At 65.8% G+C, this 22,513-nt stretch overlaps 1 protein-coding gene across 1 annotated transcript in view; it reads left to right on the top strand.

The window, feature by feature from the left end:
* Window positions 1-634: 634 nt before the first annotated feature.
* TNK2 (tyrosine kinase non receptor 2) overlaps window positions 635-22,513 on the top strand; it is a 29,365-nt gene continuing 7,486 nt past the window's right edge. The window contains exons 1-11 of the mRNA XM_065410969.1: window positions 635-697; window positions 5,044-5,221; window positions 5,571-5,641; window positions 8,288-8,497; window positions 9,183-9,338; window positions 9,897-10,174; window positions 10,638-10,764; window positions 12,350-12,496; window positions 13,495-13,589; window positions 19,310-19,504; window positions 22,092-22,183. Of these exons, the coding sequence (XP_065267041.1) occupies window positions 635-697; window positions 5,044-5,221; window positions 5,571-5,641; window positions 8,288-8,497; window positions 9,183-9,338; window positions 9,897-10,174; window positions 10,638-10,764; window positions 12,350-12,496; window positions 13,495-13,589; window positions 19,310-19,504; window positions 22,092-22,183 (1,612 nt within the window). The remainder of the gene's footprint in view (window positions 698-5,043; window positions 5,222-5,570; window positions 5,642-8,287; window positions 8,498-9,182; window positions 9,339-9,896; window positions 10,175-10,637; window positions 10,765-12,349; window positions 12,497-13,494; window positions 13,590-19,309; window positions 19,505-22,091; window positions 22,184-22,513) is intronic.

The raw sequence follows: 22,513 nt of genomic DNA, 5'->3' as shown, positions 1-22,513 counted from the left end.
GGAGGATTCCGGTTTTTTGGACAGAGAAGCCTTTAAAGCGCGTCTCAAAGGCTTGCCGATGTCTCGCAGCCCCTCTGTGCGGATGTCAGACTCAGCCGTGCCGTGACGCTGCGCTCCAGCCGGCTTCCCGGGCTCCCCCCGGTTACTGATCCACCGTTTGGGTTTTACGGAGGAGCTGTCCCCACGCAGTGGAGCCGAGCATGTGTGCCTGCGGGGCCCTGGCAGACTGCCACCCACCTGGCGTGGCGCAGGGGCAGCGGGCTGGCCAGGGTGCCACAGAGAGCCCGTGAGAGGCTGATCTGGGATGACACCCACGCAGGCTCCTGGGAGATTCGCCTCTCGCCGGGCGGGATCCTTTTATTCTGAGTAGAGGCTGTGGCTGCGCTCCACATGCTGGGCAGGGCATGCGGGGACAGCAGCCCCTCACCCAGCCCGGAGCTCCAGCGTACCACCAGGACCAGCGCTCGGGGAACCACTGACAGCCGTGTAATGCCCGTGGCCCCGGTGGGAATCCTGGAAGGGCCCTTCTCCTCTGACCTGGCCCCCTCGCGCCAGTGACTGGGGCATAGAGAATAGGGGTTCCCCGAGCCAACAGCCCCCTGTTCCCACCGGTGCCCAGCGTGGCAGAGGAGAGATGCGTCGCTTCGAGGTGCTGCGCCGCTCCTTCCCGTTCCTGGCCCGTTTCTGGGTCTATCGCGTAAGTCGATTTCGGCTCGGTTCCCAGGGGTGAGTCCCTCAATGCGTCGGATCTGTGTCCAGCACCTTCATCCTGGCTGCTCTGTCCTGGCTGCTGCATGGCACGGAGAGTGAGCCGAGCCCTGGGGGGCTGCGGGATGGGGGGGCTGTGGCTGGGATGGCACACAGCACTGCCTGGCCCACCCAGTCGGACGCCGCCCAGAGACCTAGCCCCTCCCCCTCGCAGGGGCAGAGCTCGGACGCCCCCCACCTGGCTACCGGCTGCAGGGAGCCCTGCGCTATCCTTGGGGCTCCCTGCTCCGTGTGTCCCTTGCACCTCACCGCATGTGTTGGGCTGTGCCCCAGCTTTGGCAATGGGGCAACTGCCCCCCCCACACACACACCCTACGGGAGCTGGGACACTGGCCATGCCCCGGCTGGCGGCTGACCGCACCCACCCTCCGTATTTTTAGACCAGACTATACTGCGGGGAATTTTAATTGTTGGCTGTAACCCAAGAGCTCTGGAGACAGAGCCCCAGCCCCGGGCTGTGTCTGTGGATGGCGGGTGTGTGTGTGTGTGTCTGTGTTAGGGGGCTCAGATTGGCCTGGAGTGATACCCCCTAGATTGGAGGTGCTGCAAACTGAGAGTTGGGAGGGTCCCGGGATGGAGTGGGGGGGGGGGGCGAGGTGCTGGGTCCCACTGGAGGGGAGGGAGGGAACACGCTGTCTTCTGCTTCTCGATCACTGTATGACCCAGCCCCCCATGGCGCCAGGCACTGCACAGACCCAGGTGGGCCCTGCCCCGAAGACCTTACAGTGGGAGTCCGTGGCCGCAGTGCTGCCTGTGCCCAGAGGAGGGGTTCTCCTGGCAGCGTGGGTTGTCCGAGGTTGATGGCAGAGCTCAGCTGGGGAGCCAGGGGACGCAGCCAGGCCGTAGCTGCAGCCAGCCAGGTTGTAGCGTGTCCAAGGGTGGCGTGAAGGGCAGTGCAGGTGGGAGGCATGTTTCTGGAAATGGAACAGGCGGGCGAAGGAGACCGGACAGGGCAGATCGGCAGTGGGATGCATCAGTCGTTGAAGAGCTCTGCCCAGCACGGTGACTGCGGGGCAGCTGAGCTCTGTGGCTGGAGGGGCCCATGGGTGTGGGGCGCAAAGGGATCCTGCCTCTTCCCTGCTCGCTCCACCCAGGGGCAGCCCCGGTGGTTTGGCTCGGGCAGGGCTGGTGCTTTCCCGGTTTGCTGTGTCGTTTCTGGAGCGGATGTCAGGGTGCATGGGGTACGGACAGGAGCATCGGGGAGACAGCCCATACCTCCAGGGGCAGTAGAAGGTTTCCTCTCTAGACATCAGGGAACAGCCCCCTCTGGGAGCTCTTGGCCCTGCAGAGCCAGCCTGGGGTCACCCCCCTCTGGGAGTCGGCCCCCGAGGGGTCTCATCGCTGCTGGGTGCAGATCAGCACAGCCGTGCTGCCCAAGTGGTTGGTGAGTCCCTAGTGGGGACAGGAAGGGTGCCCAGCTGGGCGCTGCCCTGGGCCTGGCCTGTGACGACCTTGGGGGGTGCAGGATGCCAGGGGGATTTTGTCCCCCTCAATAAACACTGCCTGCGAGCCATGTCCCCGCGCAGCCCTGTGGTCCGTGCTAGCCTTTCCTGCCACTCATAGAATCATAGAATATCAGGGTTGGAAGGGACCTCAGGAGGTCATCTAGTCCAACCCCCTGCTCAAAGCAGGACCAATTCCCAACTAAATCATCCCAGCCAGGGCTTTGTCAAGCCGGGCTTTAAAAACCTCCAAGGAAGGAGACTCCACCACCTCCCTAGGTAACGCATTCCAGTGCTTCACCACCCTCCTAGTGAAATAGTGTTTCCTAATATCCAACCTAGACCTCCCCCACTGCAACTTGAGACCATTGCTCCTTGTTCTGTCATCTGCCACCATTGAGAACAGCCGAGTTCCATCCTCTTTGGAACCCCCCTTCAGGTAGTTGAAGGCTGCTATCAAATCCCCCCTCATTCTTCTCTTCTGGAGACTAAACAATCCCAGTTCCCTCAGCCTCTCCTCATAAGTCATGTGCTCCAGACCCCTAATCATTTTTGTTGCCCTCCGCTGGACTCTTTCCAATTTTTCCACATCCTTCTTGTAGTGTGGGGCCCAAAACTGGACACAGTACTCCAGATGAGGCCTCACCAATGTCGAATAAAGGGGAACGATCACGTCCCTCGATCTGCTGGCAATGCCCCTACTTCTACAGCCCAAAATGCCGTTAGCCTTCTTGGCAACAAGAGCACACTGTTGACTCATATCCAGCTTCTCGTCCACTGTGACCCCTAGGTCCTTTTCTGCAGAACTGCTTCCTAGCCATTCGGTCCCTAGTCTGTAGCTGAGCATGGGATTCTTCCGTCCTAAGTGCAGGACTCTGCACTTGTCCTCAGAACGGGGAGCAGACCCTCCGCTCGTGAGGTGGAGCTGGCTGTGGACAGATGCCGCCAGGGACAGACAGACAGGCCCAGGAACATGCTGGCTTTGAGGGGAAGCCAGAACCTGGCTATGGAGCAGGGAGCGCGGGACATCTGTGCCCACGTGCCCAGGCCCCGCTGGCCGCAGGGCCCGGATCGGGGTGGGAGGGGGGCACATGCTCTGTTTTATAACCCAGACCTGTCGTCTCCAGTTTCCATCCCAAACATGGGCATGGGAAGCAGATCCGCCCATGCCTTGGCTGGAGCGCCGTGCGTCGGTGGTGCCAGGGGGTGCTGAGCCCTGGTGGGCGGCAGCGTGAGTGCCTGGCACCCCGGCCAGCTGCAGCGGCGTAGCGCAGCTGTGCTTTTATCCCTCTCTGTGCTATTGATAACCAGGCCCTTCGCTCGCGGGGCGGGGGGATGCCGATGGGGCACCATCTGGCCGCTGGGGAGGGCAGCAAAACCTCCTGGCCCCTTCCCCGCTGCTCTGCCCACTCACTTCCCTGCAGCCAGGGTCAGGAGCTGATCCCAGGTCTGCACAAGCTGCAGCATCGCAACCTGCAGCTTGTTTGAAATGCTGCCTGCTGTGTCCTGTTCCCCCCGCCCCCATGGACCCTGGGACTCCCCCTAATTCGGGCGAGCTCCGTGCTCCCATACCAGCCCAGAGCAGCTCCGCCAGGCTGAGCTCAGCCAGGGTTCCCCTCTCCCGGGCATTGCCCGTGAGCATGGGGCCCGGCCCATGGTGGCAGGGGGAGGGGGAATGCAGCAGCTCCCAGCATGCAACAGGCTTGGGTGTGAGCACATGGCAGGGGGGAGGGGCTGCTGCTCCCAGCATGCACTGCTGCATCTGATCTGGAGCAGGGCAGGGAGCAGTGACCCAATCCCTGGTGCCTGGCTGACGTATGTCGGGGGGACGGGGCTCCCATTGGGTCCTGGTGGGGTGGTTAGGGCCTGTCTTCTCTGCCTCTCATACCCTTGTGGATGGCGCCTGTCGTGCCCAGGGGTCCTAGCCAGGGTGGGGGCTGATGTGCTGGGCACTGCAGGGCCGTGGACTGGGATCCCCACGGGTGGCAAAGCCCTCTGGGCAGTCATGCACTGTGGGGTTTAGTTCTGGAGTGAAATCTCCCCCAGATGCCAGCCACTGCCCGGGCACGTGGGGCTGGCAGGAGGAGAGGGCCTCGGCCTGCCGGGTCAGATGCCAGTGGCGGAGGAGCCGAGCGGCCGGCTGGGGCGGAAGGGTGACTCTGCTGGGAAAGGGGCTGTCACATGACCCCTTGTTATGCCCTGCTGAGCGGTGAGGGGGCTAGCTGGCAGTGCTCCCCGTAGCCCGCCCGGCAGCTGCTGGCACCTCGTCCGGCCCCCTGCAGGCAGTGGGGTGCCCTGGTACCTCTGAAGGCCTCATGTAGCCGCAGATCCCCTCTCCCTGTCTGTCCCAGTCCCCCCACAGCGAGGTCTCTGCTTCGACCTCGGTGGCACTGGGACGGCCCTGCCGGCTCTGGGGTGGATCCTGTCCCTGGACAAGGCGATGGCCAAAGTCTCGCTGGCTTCTCCAGGGGCAAAATCCGGCCCCCGGGAATTTCTGTCCCCCTGGCTCTGCCCGTCCTGGTTATGGCAGGGTGTGTAGTATAGCCAGGTGTGCCCATCCCCGGCTGCTCAGCGACGTGGCTGCTGCCACTGTGACCAGCCTGCAGCCACTGCTTCAGCCGGCGCAGGTAACGGAGACTCTCCTGTCACTATTAGCCCTACAGAGCCTGGGACACCCTCTGAGCAGTACGTCCCACGCTAGTGATGCCTCCAACTGGGGCCCAGGCAGCCGTTCGGGGGAGCCGGGTTCCCCGGCTGGCGTGTGCTGAGCCAGGTCAGTCAGTGCCCTGAGCCGCTGGCTGCCCCCTAACCCCGCTGTCTCTGGTCTCTGCAGACGCTGCCCTGTAGCATGGAGTCGGACGAGGGCACAGACTGGCTCCTGGAGCTCCTGACCGAGGTGCAGCTCCAGCAGTACTTCCTGCGCATCCGCGACGACCTCAACGTCACCCGCCTCTCGCACTTCGACTACGTCAAAAATGAAGATCTGGAGAAGATCGGCATGGGGCGGCCTGGTGCGTATGACCCCTGACCTCCTCCCACGCCCCCAGCCCCCAAGCTGCTCCTCCCTCACCTGCAATCAACGCTGCATCTGTCTCTGCTGGTCCGTTGTCTCCCCCCCCCCCCCCGCCCCCCCCCCCCCGCTCCCGGATCACATGGCTTTGTTGTTGGAGCTCCAGGTTTGTTGTAGGGTTAACACCTCTCCAGCAGGGCCCGTGATCCTCCAGAAAGTCCTGCTGGGCTCCCTCTTGCGGGGTCTGACTGCTCTGGGCTGGGGTGGAGGCAGATTCCCCTCTGGAGCTGGCCGAGGGGTGCCGCAGGAGGGAGCGGGGCGAGCGCTGTGACCGTCCTTTGTCTCTGCAGGCCAGCGGCGGCTGTGGGAAGCCGTGAAGCGCAGGAAAGCCATGTGCAAGCGCAAGTCGTGGATGAGCAAGGTAACGCCTGGGAAGGGGCACCCCGGGATGTGGAGCGGGGAGCTGGCGCAGCAGCCTGGTGCCATGCGGGTATTGGGCCATTCACGGGCCAGAGCCCTGGCACCAGCAGCTCCATTTCACAGATGGGGAGACGCAGAGCGGCCCCGGGACTGGCCTGAGGCTGCAGAGAGTGCCCCAGACACACCAGCACAGCCCTGCTGGGCGCAGGGCAGTGAAGGCTGGAATTTGGCCCGGTGGCTTTAGATGCCCAGCGGCGGCGCCATCTGCTGCCTCCCACAGCCCTCGCCGCTGTCTGTCCCCCTGCTTTGAGGGGTAGGGAAGCTCCCCACGCCCCCGAGCCAGGCTCTCTGCAGGATCCCCAGAGGGGAACATCCTGGGCTAGGGTTGCCAATTTTGGTTGGACATTCCTGGGGATTTCATCACATGACATAATAAAGATTAATCTTTAATTCCTGGAGACTCCAGGCCAATCCTGGAGGGTTGGCAACCTTCGCCTGGGCTGGGGCCAGGAGGCGCTCTGCCAATTGCTGGAGAGCAGGGGAAAGACGTGGGCGGCAGAGAGCCTGCTGGGAAATGTAGTCCTGCCGTTATCTGTGGCGCCGCCCAGCTGGCCGGAAGCTGGACCTGTATCTCCATGTGGGAATCCTGTGTGGGAGGAGGGGGCCAGTTCTCGGAAAATGGGGCTCTGGGACATGCCCCAAGCCCTGCAAGTCCACGGGGAGCTCATTTCCCAGCCCTGGCATTAGTTCGGGAAGAAGTGGGTGGCTGACAGAAATTGACAGTGGCTGCAGGGTCCTTTGATCGCAAGGTCGTGGATTGCAGTGACCGGGCGCGAGGGCAGCGACCGGCTGCCCCCCAACGTGCACGGGGCACCCTGCGGGGCGCAGGGTGGACAATCAGTTTGCTGGCTGGCTGGCTGGGGCCGGCTCTGGCGTGCCCGCTGCTGGCTGGGTGATGGCGTTCAGACTGGGGTTGCTTGTGTCACTGAGCATTGGTGAGTGCCCCTCTGCCCGAGGGGCAGGCAGGAAATTCCTTCCCCTGGTGATCGGTCTGTGCCCCTGGAAGCCAATTAAGCGTTAAGTAGCTGAATACGCATCCCTGCCTGGTGCTGCGTGCACACGGTGCCCCAGAGCGTCCCCTCAGGGTGCAGCGAGTCTGTCGGCTCCCAGGGGGTGCGCTCTGATGCCAGCCCCGTGAGATTGGGGGGCCTAAGGGTGCTGCCCCCTGACTCAAATGGGCGTCTCAGCCAGCGCTCTGCCCAGCCGCCATTCACACTGCCCGTGGCTTGCACCCAGCTTTCGTTCTCACCCACACGTCCGTGGCACACCAAGGGCTGCGGTCCCTGCCATGGAGAGCTGGGTCTCAAGCCAAGACGATGGGCACAGACCAAAGGAGGACGCAGCAGGGTCAGCAGAGTGGGACCGAGGTAGGAAGTGTTCTGGGGCCGTCCGGAGCATGGAGCCTGGCATCAGCCCAGCAATGCGTTCTGGGCTGGCACCCGTTCAGCAGTAGCACAGGCTGTCTGCAGGGAAATGCAGCCACCTCTGGGGCAGAGCATGGCAGCTGTGTATCAGTACCCAGCAGCACTTGGGCAGCCGGGGACAGGAAGTGGTGGAACATCCGCATCCTGCTGAAACTCCCGGGGAAATCAGCGCAAGGGGGGCTGTCATAGCAGGGGCACCTGGCCAGGGCTCATTTGAAAGAGGGCATCTCCTCACACCCCACTGGGGAGCTGGGCTTAGTGCTAACTTGGAGGTGGCAGCGCCCCCTGCTAAGTCACTCATGCCGCTCCCTGGGGCCAGGACCCCCTAGTGCCACAATGGGGCATTGGCATCAGCACTGACTTGGGCGGGAGAGCACCCCAACTCAGCACAGGGTCAGCATTGACTCCCGCTGATACACTGTCTTCCTCTTTCCGTCCCAAACTGCTGGGTAGCTTTGCTGTGTGCTGTTCAACGGCTGCCATGCTCCACCCCAGAGGCAGCTGCATTGGTGGGCTCAGAGGGGCAACTGCAGGTTAAGTGCTGTGGATTCATGGGTGAGGGGCACTAGAGAACAGCTGCCAAGGACAGAGCTAGAGAAGTGCTTGGAGCCTCCCCACCCTTTGCCTACCACGAGGGCTTTGGTGTGATGCCACCCCGGGGGTGTTCATAGCTTGGCCAGACCCAACGGCGTGCGCTACGGGGCTGGAGCAGGCTGCATTCCTCTGGGCCGGCCTGTGACCCTGCCCTGGGGCCCGTCCCGGCCCTGCCACCTCTGGGCTGGCTCTGCTCACACACCAGCCTGGGCTGCCTTTCCCTCCCTCAGCGTGCTGGCCCTTGATGCCAGTTACAAAGACAGGTGCCACTGTTACAGATGGGGAAACTGAGGCACAGAGCGGGGATGTGAGTCAGCGCTGGGGGTAGAACCCAGGAGTCCGGATCCTCCCAATCCTCTGCTCACACCACGAGGCCATGCTGCCATAAAGGTGCTGCCCTAAACCTTCCTCCCACCGTGGGCTCTGCGGTCCCTGATGTCAGGGCTAGAGGCAAGTGTGTGTGGAAGGGTTGCCTGATGCTGGCGGAATCATGGGGCGTTGACTGGTGTTGTCTCTCCACCCCCAAGCCCACGTGCCTGTGACCCACACCCATCTGTCTGTCCATCCAGGTGTTCAGCGGGAAGCGCCCCGAGGCGGAGTTCCCACCCCAGCCCCAGCCCACCTTCCCCAAGCTCTCCAGCCCGCCGCCCGCCGAGGAAGGGCAGCAGGCCCTGACCTGCCTGATCAGCGAGAAGGACCTGACGCTCTTCGAGAAGCTGGGGGACGGCTCCTTCGGCGTGGTGCGGCGCGGCGAGTGGGGCACGCCCACCGGCAAGACAGTAAGGGGCCCAGAGCACGCCAGGGCGAGCCCAGCACACGGCCCGAGGGGCAGGATATGGGGCTAGCCCAGGATTGCCTGGCTGAGGCCCTTCGCTGGGCCGGGGCAGCAAATCCAGGCTGGTCAGTTTCCCCATCGGCGTCGAGTTGGTTTCACTAGCTGCTGCTGGGTCTGGGATTCCAGCGCTGCCGTCGACCCGCACCGGCCCCCGAATCTGCAGCTGGCTCTGCCCCCGCCAGGGCGCCCACCCCCTGAGTGCCAGGCATTGCCCCCGACACCGCTCCTCACTCCTGGCCCACACGGCCCCTGCCCTCCACTCTGGATCTGTCCCTGTTACCGCCCAGGGCCGTGTGGACCTAGAGACTGGACCGGGACCACAAATTCCTTTCATGCAGGGCCTGCCTTTGGGTCCCCAGCCTGAGGCGGTGCTGGGGCCGATACTCTTTGCAGCCAGCGCCACCCCCTTCCCCATCATTCCCATGCCTGGGGTGTGGCGGGGGGGCCCGAGCAGCCCCCGCTGAGCCCCACGGTCCAGCGACCTCCCTGGGCTGTGTGAATACATGAATAATACCAGGACAGTGTCCATACCCTGCGGTGCCCGCCGCTGCGGCCTACCCCAGAGGTGAGCAGATTGGTCCCCTGGGGTGGGAGCTGCCGCAGGGTCCTCACTGGCCCGTGTTTCCCAGCAGCTCAGCGTGGCTGTGAAGTGTCTCAAGACGGATGTGCTGAGCCAGCCGGAGGCGCTGGACGACTTCATCCGGGAGGTGAACGCCATGCACTCGCTGGACCACCGCAACCTCATCCGGCTCTACGGCGTGGTGCTCTCGCCCCCCATGAAGATGGTGAGTGTGGGAGCATGGGGGGGCGTTCAGGGAGGAACTGCCTCTCTGGTGCTGAGAGCTGGCTCCTCCAGGCGGGACGGACCCCCAGGCCTGGGGCGTAGCTGTGTGGGTGCAGAGCCCCGTGGGGCAGGGACAGACCCCCAAGCCGTGGCTGTGTGGGTGCAGAGCCCCGTGGCACCGTGGGGCAGGGACAGACCCCCAGGCCGTGGCTGTGTGGGCGCAGAGCCCAGGGGCACCGTGGGGCAGGGACAGACCCCCAGGCTGTGGCTGTGTGGGCACAGAGCCCAGGGGCACTGTGGGGCAGGGACAGACCCCCAGGCCGTGGCTGTGTGGGCGCAGAGCCCCATGGCACCGTGGGGCAGGGACAGACCCCCAGGCTGTGGCTGTGTGGGCGCAGAGCCCAGGGGCACTGTGGGGCAGGGACAGACCCCCAGGCTGTGGCTGTGTGGGCGCAGAGCCCTATGACACCACAGGAACGGAGCCCATCCCCATGGATTGCCCCCCATCCCGCTCTCCCGGGCTGGGGCCTGACTTGACCCCTCTGCCCCATTCGCCCAGGTGACGGAGCTGGCCCCGCTGGGCTCCCTGCTGGACCGGCTGCGGAAGAACCAGGGCCATTTCCTCCTCTCCACGCTGTGCCAGTACGCCGTGCAGATCGCCACGGGCATGGCCTACCTGGAGTCCAAGCGCTTCATCCACCGCGACCTGGCTGCCCGCAACATCCTGCTGGCCTCCAGCGACCTGGTCAAGATCGGCGACTTCGGGCTCATGCGGGCGCTGCCCAAGAACGACGACCACTACGTCATGCAGGAGCACCGCAAGGTGCCCTTCGCCTGGTGAGCCCCGCCAGCGCCAGCCGTGTGCATTTCGCTCGCAGCACCCCCTGCCAGCTCGCCTGCCCGCGGAGGGGGGCCCAGTAGCTGTGGGTGGCTCTGTGTAACGGCTCTGTGCCCCCCCCCCGCCCCCCACGCCTCCTTGTCCCTCCAGCTGGGCGCCGGGGAAGGCCGAGAAGCCGAGGCGCTGGCCCTTGTGGTGTCTGTGGACCGTGGCAGAGTCTGCACCCGGAGGCGGAGGGGAAAGGGCAGCAGGTATCTGCTTTCTCTGGGGTGGAGTCTGCCTGGGGCGTCCCTGCCCTGCCAGCGCCGTTCCAGGGAGAGGGAAGTGGCGACCTGGGAGGCAGCTGGCTTGGCTGGCCCTGGGCCCCTGTGTGGGGGGACCCCGGAGGGCTGGAGCTGAGCGGGGAGCTCTGCTCCGCCAGGCTGGATGGGGGCGCCAGTAACTGCGAGCCCTTCTCTGCAGGTGTGCCCCGGAGAGCCTGAAGACACGCACCTTCTCGCACGCCAGCGACACCTGGATGTTCGGGGTCACCCTCTGGGAGATGTTCACCTATGGGCAAGAGCCGTGGGTCGGTCTCAGCGGCAGCCAGGTACCTAGCACGGCCCCACGCCGCGTGCCCTGCACTCTCGGGCCTGGCCCCTCTGGGAAGGGGAGATACCCTCTACCCCCAGCATATGGGGATTGCTGCCCCGGGCCCAGCCAGCATCGCTCGGGCCCAGCCGGCCTCACTGAGCTATGGCCCCCCAGGGCCGTTCCTGGCAGAGCAGGAGGGAGGGGCTGACGCAGAGCAAGGGGGCGTTGGGGCCTGGAGATCCCAGGGAGTTTTTTCAGGGGCTTCTGTCCCCTAGTGGCACACACTGCACCCCTGAGGGAGCCTGCAGGGGAACATCTGGCTTGTGCCTGTGGGTGCCTGACGGGGCAGGTGCTGTGAGCTTCTTCCACACCCAGCTCTGCCGATGCCCCTCAGTCCTGACCCGCAGCCCCCCACTATCCCAGCCCTGGGCACCCCACAAGCAGCTCTGTGGTGCCCCACTCCCGACCTGCAGCCCCCCACTATCCCAGCCCTGGGCACCCCACACGCAGCTCTGCTGGTGCCCCTCAATCCCAACCCACAGCCCCCCACTATCCCAGCCCTGGGCACCCCACATGCATCTCTGCAGTGCCCCACTCCCGACCTGCAGCCCCCCACTATCCCAGCCCTGGGCACCCCACATGCATCTCTGCAGTGCCCCACTCCCGACCTGCAGCCCCCCACTATCCCAGCCCTGGGCACCCCACATGCATCTCTGCAGTGCCCCACTCCCGACCTGCAGCCCCCCACTATCCCAGCCCTGGGCACCCCACATGCATCTCTGCAGTGCCCCACTCCCGACCTGCAGCCCCCCACTATCCCAGCCCTGGGCTCCCCACACGCAGCTCTGCCGGTGCCCCTCAATCCCAACCCGCAGCCCCCTGCTAGCCCAGTCCTGGCCCTTCTTCATCAGAGATCCCTGAAATGGGAATGGGCTGAGACCTGCCTGATGGATTTTGGCTTGGGAGCTAGGGCAGGGTTCGAACGGGGGCTCCAGGCTGGGGCGCACGCACATTGGCCCCGATGCCCCCGTGCAGGGAGGAGTGGTGTGGTTAGGGTGCCCATGGCCCCTCAATTCTGATGGCTGGTGCCTGCCCCTGGCTGTACGACTCCCAGATGCCCGTGCCCTGTCCTGTCCCAGGGGCACCCTTCAAGCCAGGCAATTTGATTCCTGCTTTCGCTGGCGGCTTGATGCCCGTCGGTCGCGCCGGAAGGGGACTCTGTGCCCCCCACCTGACCCAGCCAGCCTGTGTCCCGCCCCGCGGCTAATCCGTGCGGCTCGCCCGGCAGGATTCCTTGCTGACGGGGAGGGCCGGGCCCCATGTAATACCCCGCCGGCCCTGCCCCCCTCGGGCCTCTCCTGGGCAGGACTGAGCCCCGCCCCGCTCTGCCAGCGCCTCAACCAAACCCCCGTCGGGCAATCTTCCTCCTGCGCCTGGCCAGTCTCCGCTCCCGCCTCTGCTGCTGCTCCCGGGGTGCCCAGGTGTGATCCCGTCCAGCCCCAGCACCTCCCCTGCCACGGCCGCCCGAGCCCCCTCTGCTCTGCCCCCCGCCCCCCCCCGTGCCTGAGCCTGACTGCGGCGTCTGCCCTCCATGCCCGCAGATCCTCCACAAGATTGACAAGGAGGGCGAGCGGCTGCCGCGGCCCGAGGACTGCCCGCAGGACATCTACAATGTCATGCTGCAATGCTGGGCACACAAGCCCGAGGACCGGCCCACCTTCGTGGCCCTGCGCGACTTCCTGCTGGAGGTAGGCGGCACGGGGTGGGAGGGCGGCTGGCCCAGGCGTGCATGGGTCCATGCCCCTCTGTGCCATGCGGCCCAGGCGTCACCCCCAGAGCTGTATGCCAGGCACCGAGGCCCTGCAAATCCCACCCTTCCCGGAGGAGCCGTCGGGGCCAGCGCTGCGGGAGCCCAAATACGGGCCAAGCTGCTCAGAACTCCGGGGCCCAGCCCCGTTGGTTTCCCGGGAGGCTCTGGGCCTAGGTGCAGACTGTGGCCCATGGGCCTGCAGGTGCTGGCCGAGCCGGCCAGAAGGAGCCCCGGGAGCTCCCCCGTCTCTGCCCCTCCCTGCCGGGCCCCTGCACTCTGCAGAGCTGCGGGGGGGAAGTGATGTGCCCCCGGGGGAGCAGCCAGGCTGAAGGGGAGAGGTGCATGCTGGACCCGTTGTCTCCGTATCGACGCTGGGGCCAGGCTGCGCTGCCCTCCCCACCCCACCCAGCCTTCAGCCTCAGCTCTGGTGGGGGACAGACTCGACTTGGCCGCTGGCCAGCACCCCGTGGGCCTTTGGCAAGGAGCTGTGCTGTGCCCAACCGGGGGCACCTCTGGCCTGGAGACTTCCCCTCCTCTGCTCAGCATGGCGCTAGGAGGGGAGTGCGGCCTGGTGGGGAGAGCAGGGGGCAGGCCCCGCTGCAGAGTCGCAGTTAGGAGCTCTCTTGTCCCCCCGGGGGGGGGATTCTGGCCGTAGGGGTGGCCTGTGCTCAGGGGCAGGGAGGGTGCAGCGTGGCTCCGGGCTGGCTGGGGCAGCTAGCTCCATTCCTGCGAGTTGGCTGCTTCCTGGCCTGTCGCCAGCCTGGCCACTTGGGGCCCAGGACTCTGGATCTGGGTGTCTGGCCTATCACAAAGGGCCCAGGCTCCTGCTGTGAGCTCTCACCCAAGGGGTGGGTCAGGCCCGGCCGTAGCGTGGACGGCTCTGGGGGGGGCCTGCCGCTGCCGGCCCTCACCCTCACCGGCTCTCTGCCTTCCCAGGCCCAGCCCACGGACATGAGGGCCCTGCAGGACGTGGAGGAGCCGGAGAAGCTGCACATCCAGATGAACGACGTCATCACAGTCATCGAGGGCAGGTATCGGCGTCCCCCCACCTCGCTCCCCTCAGCCCCCCCTTCCCTGGGGCGGCTCCACGGCCGGCCCCTCCCCCCACCCCGTTCCCCTCAGCCCCCATTCCCTGGGGCAGCTCCACGGCCGGCCCGTCCCCCCACCCTGCTCCCCTCAGCCCCCCCTTCCCTGGGGCGGCTCCACGGCCGGCCCCTCCCCCCACCCCGTTCCCCTCAGCCCCCATTCCCTGGGGCGGCTCCACGGCCGGCCCCTCCCCTCACCCCGCTCCCCTCAGCCCCCCCTTCCCTCCATGCGCTGAGTGCCCAGGTTGGACGGGGGGGTCCTGGCCTGTCAGTGGCCAGACTTGGCTTCTGACCCTGGCTGTGCCCGCAGAGAACGCAGCCCTACCTAGTCCCCCAGCTGTGTGTGTCCCCAGACTGCTGTGCCGGGTGCCATGACAGCCCGTGTCTGCTCAAGGGCAATGGGCCAATGGCAGAGCTGCGGGGGGGGGGGGGGCAGAGGGCTGTGGGTTGGGGCTGAGGGGTGATGGCAAACCTGGGGGAGGGGCAGGGGGCTGCGGGTCGGGGCTGAGGGGCGATGGCAGAGCTGTGGGGGAGCCCAGGGGGCTGGGAGGGGGCAGGGGGTTGCAGGTCGGGGCTGAGGGGCAATGGCAGAGCTGTGGGGGAGCCCAGGGGGCTGAGGGAGACAGGGGGCTGTAGGTCGGGGCTGAGGGGCGATGGCAGAGCTGGGGGGGAGCCCAGGGGGCTGAGGGGCAATGGCAGAGCTGGGGGGACAGGGGGCTGCAGGTCGGGGCGGAGGGGCAATGGCAGAGCTGTGGGGGCAGGGGGCTGCAGGTCGGGGCTGAGGTCCAGTGCGAGGATCCTCCCTCTGCCACAAATGGGGAAACTGAGGCCCAGTGAGGGGAAGGGCTATGCATATGTTCCCACAGCGAGTCAGTGGCGGAGCTGGGACTGGAAGCCAGGAGTCCTGCCTCCCAGCGCCCCTGCTCCGACCACTCGACCCCACTCCCTGCGAGTGCCCACAGTGCCAGGGCAGACACCGTCCCGTCGGAACTGGCCCTGCCCGTCTCCGGGGCTTGTCCCTCGGCTGCGGGGCCAAAGGATGGGCCCGGAGAGGGAGCCTCGGTGCCCAGGTGCCTTTCCCGCCCGTGATATGCTGTGAGCCACTGCTCTGCCTTTGTCCATCCCCCGCAGCCCTGGGTGAGTCACTTCCCTGGGTGCCGCTGCACTTGTTAGTTTGCCTTTGCCCTCCCTTGTGTGCCGCCGGAGCACTGCCCTTGGCGCACACGCCCCCGCCCCCGCGGCCAGTCCCGCTGCCCACGGTTATCTGAGCCGCCGGGAGCGGGAAGTCACGCCGGGGCTAATCTGGGACGACTTCCCAGAACTGAGCAACGGGGACGGGAAGGGGACAGAACAGCTGCTCCTTCCTTAGCCCCAGCGTGGAGGGTCCCAGATGCCCCAAGCCCCCTGTGCGCTGGATCGGTGGCTTATGGGTGGGTAAACTGAGGCACATAGTGGTGATTGTGACCGGAATAGAGCTGGGATCTCTTAAATCCCAGGAGCCTCCTGCTTCCCATCTGCTTTGCTGCTGTCCTGCCCCCACGCTGCCCTGTGCCCGTGCTGGCACAAGGGGCAGGGGTTGAGAGTTCTGGGCGTGCCAGAGAAACTGGTGCTGCCCATCCCGGGCCTTCATTCCCAGGTGGCCCCCAGCGGAGGGCTGGAGAGAGGACAGGGCATTTGGAGACTCTCCAGAAATGCTGAGCTCTCAGGACCGAGCGAAGGGTTTGGGGGGCTGGTGGAGGGGCCGGGGGCTCTGCAATGGTAGAAGCGGAACCAGGTGCAGAGGGTCTCAGCATGGGGGGGCAGCGGGTCCAGGGGGCCCTGCTCCAGGACAGGCAGAGTGCAGGAACGTGGCTAATTACAGAGCCCCATGGTGCGTTTGGTGGTATCCCACCCAGGGGGTGTTTGTGCGGGAACACGTGTGTGTGTGTCTAGAACACACCCCATGGGATGTAGACACAGAATCCTGCCAGCTTTCCCCTCCAGCTCTGCAGGCACCCCTGAATCCGAGCCTGCAGCCCCCCGTCCTGCTCCTCTCCCAGCCCGAGGAGGGGGATCCCACCCCGCCCCGGCTCTCCCGAGGGCAGCAGCCTCTGCTGCGGGGGCCGTGCGGTTCGTCACGGCAGACGGGATGAATCAGGCAGGACTGTGTGTCTTTAGGGACCGGCGATGACTCTTGCACGAGGGCTGGCAGTTTAATTGCAGGGAGGGATTCGTCAGCGGAGCCAGAGCGAGGGTGTAGTTAATGCAGAACCAGTGTGTGCACGCCGCCCCGATTGCATCATGGTCTGGGGCCGGGGCTGAGCTGCTCCAGCTGCCGGGTTCAACCACTTCCAGGCAGACGCTCTCTGGGCCACACGCCGGGAGCACCCTGGCCCCGGCGCGGGGCTTGGCTGGGCTGCCCGCCCGCAGCGAGGAGCCGGTTCGGCGCACGCCTCGTTCCCCGGGAGACCCGACGGACCCGTCCGAGGTGAAAGGCAGGCTCTCCGGGGCCACTGCCTGCTGGCTTGGGGCTGGGGTTCTGCTGCGCTGGGTCTGAGGGGGGCTAAGGCGAGCACTGGCCGGGGGCCTGGCGTGTGCTGTGAAAGGGGCTGCGGGGGCTAGAGGACAGAGCCCAGGACCAGGACGGCGAGTGTCTGTGTTCTCGGTGCAGTGACCCCTCGGGGAGCAGGTGGCAGGCACGCTGCTCATCCCACCCGTGCCTCAGTTTCCCCTGTGAAAGGGGAGGGCCGTGCTGGGCGGTGGGAAGGGTGAAGTAGTGACACGAGGGAAGGGAAGCAATGCCGGTCGCTGAGTGCTGCTTTTGCCACGGGACCGTTGGCATCAGTGGTTCGGAACAGTGACCGTGGAGAATCCGGGAACCCGGATGGCAGCAGGTGGTACTGCCCTGTGGCATCGTCCTGTTCCCAAAGCACCAGCCCGAGCAGGCGGAGTTCGTGCTTTGCCACTGCAGTTGTGGGAGCTTCGGGCCAGGCCCGACGGGCTTGGTAAGGGGGTGGCTTGTGCACCATCTGCCGCCGCGCTCTGAGGGGCTGGGAGGGGACCCGGCTGGCTGAGAGCCAGGACATGGCCCAGCACTGCGGCAGGCAGAGGCTGGCAGGGCGGGAAAGGCGGCTGCCTAGGGGTTGTGCTGCAAGGGCGTCTCCCAACCGGCCTTGGCAACGTGATTCCCTGTGGCCGTGTGCGTGGGGCCGGCCTTCCCTGCCCGAAGCTGGGGGGGGGGGTCTAGTTGTGCCTCAGTTTCCCTGTCTGTGACTGGTGGGATAACTGACCTTCTCCTTGGGGATTCTCGGCCATATGAAACTCAGAAGCTGCTGGCCTGTAGGGCCAAAGGGAGCCCCCAAGGGGAGAACAGCAGCCAGCTGCATGACACGAGTTGTGTCCTTTGTCAGACCTGCTCCATCCCTCAGGGAAATGGTTCCCACAAGCCCTGGAAGGCTGTATATACAGTGGGACCTACGTTAAACCCATTTGCTCCTGGCCAGAGCCCACATGGGGAAATAGAATCCAAGTTAATAATACAGCAGGACCTACCTTAACGCCCGTTAGGTTCTCTCCTTTGCTCGGGCCAGTGTGCGGGCCCCTAGCATTAAACACGAAGGGCTGCGAACTTTGCGCCCTCGGGGCTGGGCCCAGCGTCCTGGCTGGGGGGCGCTAGATGGGCCCAGCGGGGGGTGCCAGAGGAGAGGGGTGGGCTCCTGGCCATGGGGCACTGGCCCCGCGGGGAGCGGAGGTGGCTGGGGTGATGGAGGGGGAGAAGGAGTGGGGAGAGCGATGGGGGCCCTGGTGGAGGGCTGTCCTGCTGGGGTGCAGCTCCCGCAGGCGAGGGAGGAGGCGCTGGTGCCGGCGGCTTGCTCAGGGGTCCGGCCGTTGAGTAATATCCTGGGCCCCGGAGCGGAGCCGGGGCTGGGCCGGGAGGCAGGGCTGCCAGCCGCCGGCTCCTGCCCGGCTCGGAGGTAAACAGGAAAAGGGCTGAGCCGGGCCTGCAGTGAGTCACAGGTAGTTCCAGGAAACGCCAAGGCTCAGCCTGGGCGGGGATCCCGGCGCCTCCTCCCTCAGCAGCCAGGGGAGGGACCCAGGGATCTGCGGGGGTGGGGGGGTGCTTCAATCCCTGTCATTGATAATACCCCCCCCCCCGAAAGCTTTACAAGGGGGTCTGTGTTCTCCCCCCATGACTCGCCCTCCGGGGGCTTGTGGGGCTGCTGCTGAGGACGGGGTGATGTTGGTGGCCCAGTAGGGGGCACACTCCATTGGTCGGTGCTGAGCCCTGCACCCCCGCCTGGCACTAGGGGGCGCTGCACTGTGGGGAGCAGTAGGGGGTTGGTGGGGGTGCTGTGCGGAGCGATGGGAGGGTCGACAGGGAGTGGGGGGCCATCGGGGGGTGCTGCGCTGCAGAGAGTGGTGGGAGGGTTGGCAGGAGGCACTGCGCTGCGGGGAGTGGGGGGATTGGCGGGGAGCGGTGAAGGGTTGGCGGGGGTGCTGCATTGCGGGGAGCAGTGGGAGGGTCAGCGGGGGGCGCTGCGGGGAGTGGTGAAGGGGCGTCGGCGCTGCATTACAGGGAGTGGAGGGGGGGTCGGCGGGGGGTGCTGCATTGCGGGGAGCGGTGGGGGGTGCTGTGCTGCGGGGAGCAGTGGGGAGGGTCGGCGTGGGTGCTGCAGGGTGGGGAGCGGTGGGGGGTCAGTGGGGGCGCTGCATTGCGGGGAGCAGTGGGGAGGGGTCTGCGGGGGGCGCTGTGCTGTGGGGAGCAGTGAAGGGTTGGCAGGGGCACTGCGCTGCGGGGAGTAGGGGTATTGACAGGGAGCGGTGGGGGGGGTCGGTGGGGGCGCTGCGCTGCGGGGAGCGGTGGGGAGGGGTCTGCGGGGGGCGCTGTGCTGTGGGGAGCAGTGAAGGGTCGGCGGGGGTGCTGCGCTGCGGGGAATGGGGGGATTGGCAGGGAGCGGTGGGGGGGTCGGGGGGGGCGCTGCGCTGCGGGGAGCGGTGGGGGGGGTCGGCGGGGGTGCTGCATGGCGGGGAGTGGGGGGGGGGTCAGCAGGGGTGCTGCCCTGCAGGGAGCGGTGAAGGGTCAGCGGGGGGCGCTGTGGGGGCAGTTCATTGTGGTCCTTCTCCCCTCAGAGTCAGCGCCCCAGTGTGGTCCTAGGGCTGCTGCTTGTGCCTCTTTCCGATTTGATGGGTACCTGAGGTCCCAGCCAGCGGTGGCCATTGACCATCCCACAGCAATTCCTGGGGCCGTCGGGCGTCAGGCCAGTGTCCTGGGCAAACCCCACCTGGGGCATTGTACACAGCTCCCCAAAATCCCCCAGTGCAGTGTTGCTGTGCCGTGCTAAGCAGCTGCCACCTTCCACCCCAGAGGTGGCTGCATTTCACTAATGGGTGCAGTGATTCCGCTCGGGCCAGTGACAGCCTGAGGGGCGGGGAAGTGCAGATCTGCTCCTGGCTCTCGAGAGGGGAGCGGGGCACATTGGTCCCAGCTGGGACCTGGGACACAGGACTCCGGATTCTGCTACTGACTGGCCGGGTGAACTTGGGCGAGTCCCTTATCCCCGTGTGCAAACCGGGGACAACCCTGGCCGGCGCTGGGAGGGCCCTGCGGTGCCCGAGTCTCACTTGGCAGCGCTGGCCGTGGCTGGACGCTTTCTCGGGTCAGTAACCAGGGCCTTTTTGTTCCTTAGGGCTGAGAATTATTGGTGGCGGGGTCAGAATAAGAGGACCCTTAAAGTGGGGCAGTTCCCGCGAAACACGGTGACCTCCGTGGCAGGGCTGTCGGCCCACGACATCAGCCAGCCGCTAAAAAACAGCTTCATCCACACTGGCCATGGAGACACCAACCCACAGCACTGCTGGGGCTTCCCTGATAAGATCGATGAGTAAGAACCACGTCCCTCTGCTCTGCTTTCCTCTGCCTCTTCTCTGCTCCCCGCGGCCCTGGGAGCAGGGACGGGCCTGGTGGGGTGGGGGCCGCGGGTCGCCTGCCCTCTGTGGGCACGGAGCCTGAGGGGACGTGGGGGGCCCGTGTGGCTGTTTGGTTTGCAGGCCGGTCCACCCTGTCCGTGACCCTCCCCTCCTTGCCCCCCGGAAGGGGCGCAGGCTACTGGGGAGCCCACAGGGAGTGGGGGGAGATGCCAGGAATCATGCTGCGTGGGGACCGCGTAGCTTGTGGAGTCTAACTTCTGCCCCCTCTCTTCGTACTAACGGGGCGCTCGTGGGCATGGCTGATCTGCCCTCACCCCTGCTGGGGCTTTGGGAGGGGCTCGGGCACGCCAGCCCTCGGGCAGGGGGCAGCAGGAGCTGGCAATGCAGCAGGAGGCGCTGATCCCTGGGTGGGGGTTCAGCCCAAGGTGCAGACCTCTCCTGGCCCCCTGGGCCCTTTGCCTGAGAGTTTGGGGTCACAGCGCTGTGTGAGCACTACAGGAGGCCTATCTTTGAGGAACCCCTTTCCCTTCTAATGGGGTGGGCCCTAAACTGCCATGTGTTGCTCTGAGCTGTTAAACAGCTGCCTCGCTGCATCCCAGAGGTGGCTGCATTTCAGTGAGGCGGGAAGTTTCCCCCTGTTGGTTGTGCATGTTTATAGCATACATGTTAGTTCCAGCTTCTGTTAAAACCTCCCTTTCGTGGTTGCTCACAGATTTCCAAACCAAATCCGTGACGTGGCCCACACTTGCTCTCGGCTCCCGGGAGAGGTTTGCTCAGTTTTGGTTCAGCCATTTTTGAATTCTGTGTGTCCATGGAAAACCCCACATCCCCGTGTGTGACAGAGAAACGATGCAAATACCAGGGGTCAAACTGGGCGTGTTTTGTAGATCCCGTTGAGCTCTAAGAAATAAGCTCCTTTTGGGGAATCGGGACAGTGGGTTTAAAGTCAGAAGCACGTACTGTTTTCCCCCCCATGCTTGTCCAGCTCTCTGGGTGTCAGACGTGTCAGGGGTCGTGCCAGGAGAGTTTTAGCCTCTTGGTTCCCATTCCCACCAAGGCACAGTGCCAAGAACTTCAGTGGGACGGGGCGGGCAGAAACTGGCGATAAAGCTCAGCTCAGCGAGCCGGCGCCCGCAGAGGCTGAGACGGCCTGGAGCAGCAGGAGGTGGCTGTAGAATTAGGTCCAAGTCCCCACAAAGCAGCCTCTGCCCCCGCCCCGGCTGGGATGCCTAACGTTGGCTTGAACTCCTCCTTGAACAGCCCCCTGCTAGGCCAGCCCTGGGCCCCTGTACACAGCTCTGCCAGTGCCCCCCAATACCGACTCACAGCCCCCTGCTAGCCCAGCCCTGGGCACCTGTACACAGCTCTGTAGTGCCCCCCAATCCCGACCCGCAGCCCCTGCTAGCCCAGCCCTGGGCTCCTATACACAGCTCTGCCAGTGCCCCATACCCAACCCCTGCCTGGCTGCGCTCTGGCACTAAGCTCCCTGCCCTGCTGCTTATCTTTATCACCCTCTGCATCTCCCCCAAGCCTTTCCCACGACCTGCCCAGCAGGAGGCCTGCACTGCCCTGCCCAGGTGCGAAGCATGGGGCTGTGGCGTCCAGGCCAGCACGTACCCAGGGAGAGGGAACCTACGCCCAGGCCTCCGGATCCCTCCCTCTCACTCGCCTGGCACTTTCCCACCACACCCTGCTTGGCACAGCTCACCCAGGGAGAGCCCAGCCCTGGCACTGCCATCTCTGGGCACTGGCCCTGGCCTTGCCCTGTGCCCTGGCCCTTGGCTGCTCCTGGGGGCCCGGCCCAGTCCAGCCAGCACGTGGGGATGGAGCTGGGGGAGGGGCTCTGGAGATGGTCTGAGTGGGGTCAGGGGAGTGTGAAATCCTCAGAGCTGCCAGGGGTCGCAGCCTGTGGGAGCTGGATATTGGAGACCTTGGCTGTCATGGGAGCTGAGTGTATGGTCCCCCGGGCACACACGCACCAAGGCCAGGGAGATGCCGGGTGGCCCATGGTTACGGCACGAGGCTGGGATTCTGGGGACCCCACGTCGATCCCCTGCTCTGCCACTGACACCCTGTCTGACCATGGCCACATCCCTTAGCGCCCCCCCCCACCTGTTCCCAGGGGTGAGAATCTGGCCCTGCCCCATGGGTGGGGGCTGCCAGCTGCTGCGGATTGGCAGTGCTGAGGGCCAGCCACGGTCAGTACCTGGGAGTGGAAGGGGCGGCAAAACGGGGGCTCCTCGGCCGGGAGGGGTTAGCAGGCTATGCTAGTCTCTGGGGCCAGCCCAGGGGAGATCCGAGCAGCCCCCCTGGCCCTACCACTTGGCTCTCCCGCCCTCGGGGGCCCTGCAGATGGGGCTGCGCCTTTCAGCCACCAGGCCCCTGAGCCGAGGGGATGGGACTGGACTCTCGCCTGAGAGGGGCAGCGGCATGTGGCCAGGTGCCAGGAGTGCCCAAGGGCCAGGCTCCCCACAGCACCGGGGGGGTGAGCCCCGGGCGTGGGGCGTGCTGCTGACCGTCCTGTGTGTTCTCTCTCCACAGGCTGTACCTGGGAAACCCCATGGACCCTCCCGACGTGCTAGGCGTGGGCCTGAACGCAGCCAGACCCACCCAGCTCCCGAGCCGGGCGAAAAGTAAGCCACGTTGCCATCCTGCTGCGGGGCGCTGCCCAGGCAGGCATGCCTACAGCCCATGCCGCATGGCCTGCAACAGTCCTGGACCTCAAACTACGAGTCCCAGCATGCAATGCTCCTTGGGACCCTGGCGCCTGCCATCCCCAGCACTTGCCTGCTGGGACCTGTAGTCTCCACAGGCCGCTCATTCCCCTTGGGGAGGGCAGCTGCAGTGGGGTGCCAGGTGGCCCCTGGCTGGGCTCCCAGGCCACGTGGTGCCAGGAGGAGAGCGTGGGTGCAGGGACGAGCGTGCCCAGCGAAGTGGGCGTGTCGCTCCTGCCGGCCTTAGAC

This window comes from Emys orbicularis, chromosome 9 (assembly GCF_028017835.1).
Source record: "Emys orbicularis isolate rEmyOrb1 chromosome 9, rEmyOrb1.hap1, whole genome shotgun sequence".
NCBI lineage: Eukaryota > Metazoa > Chordata > Testudines > Emydidae > Emys > Emys orbicularis.
This window is presented reverse-complemented; position numbering and strand designations above follow the sequence as displayed.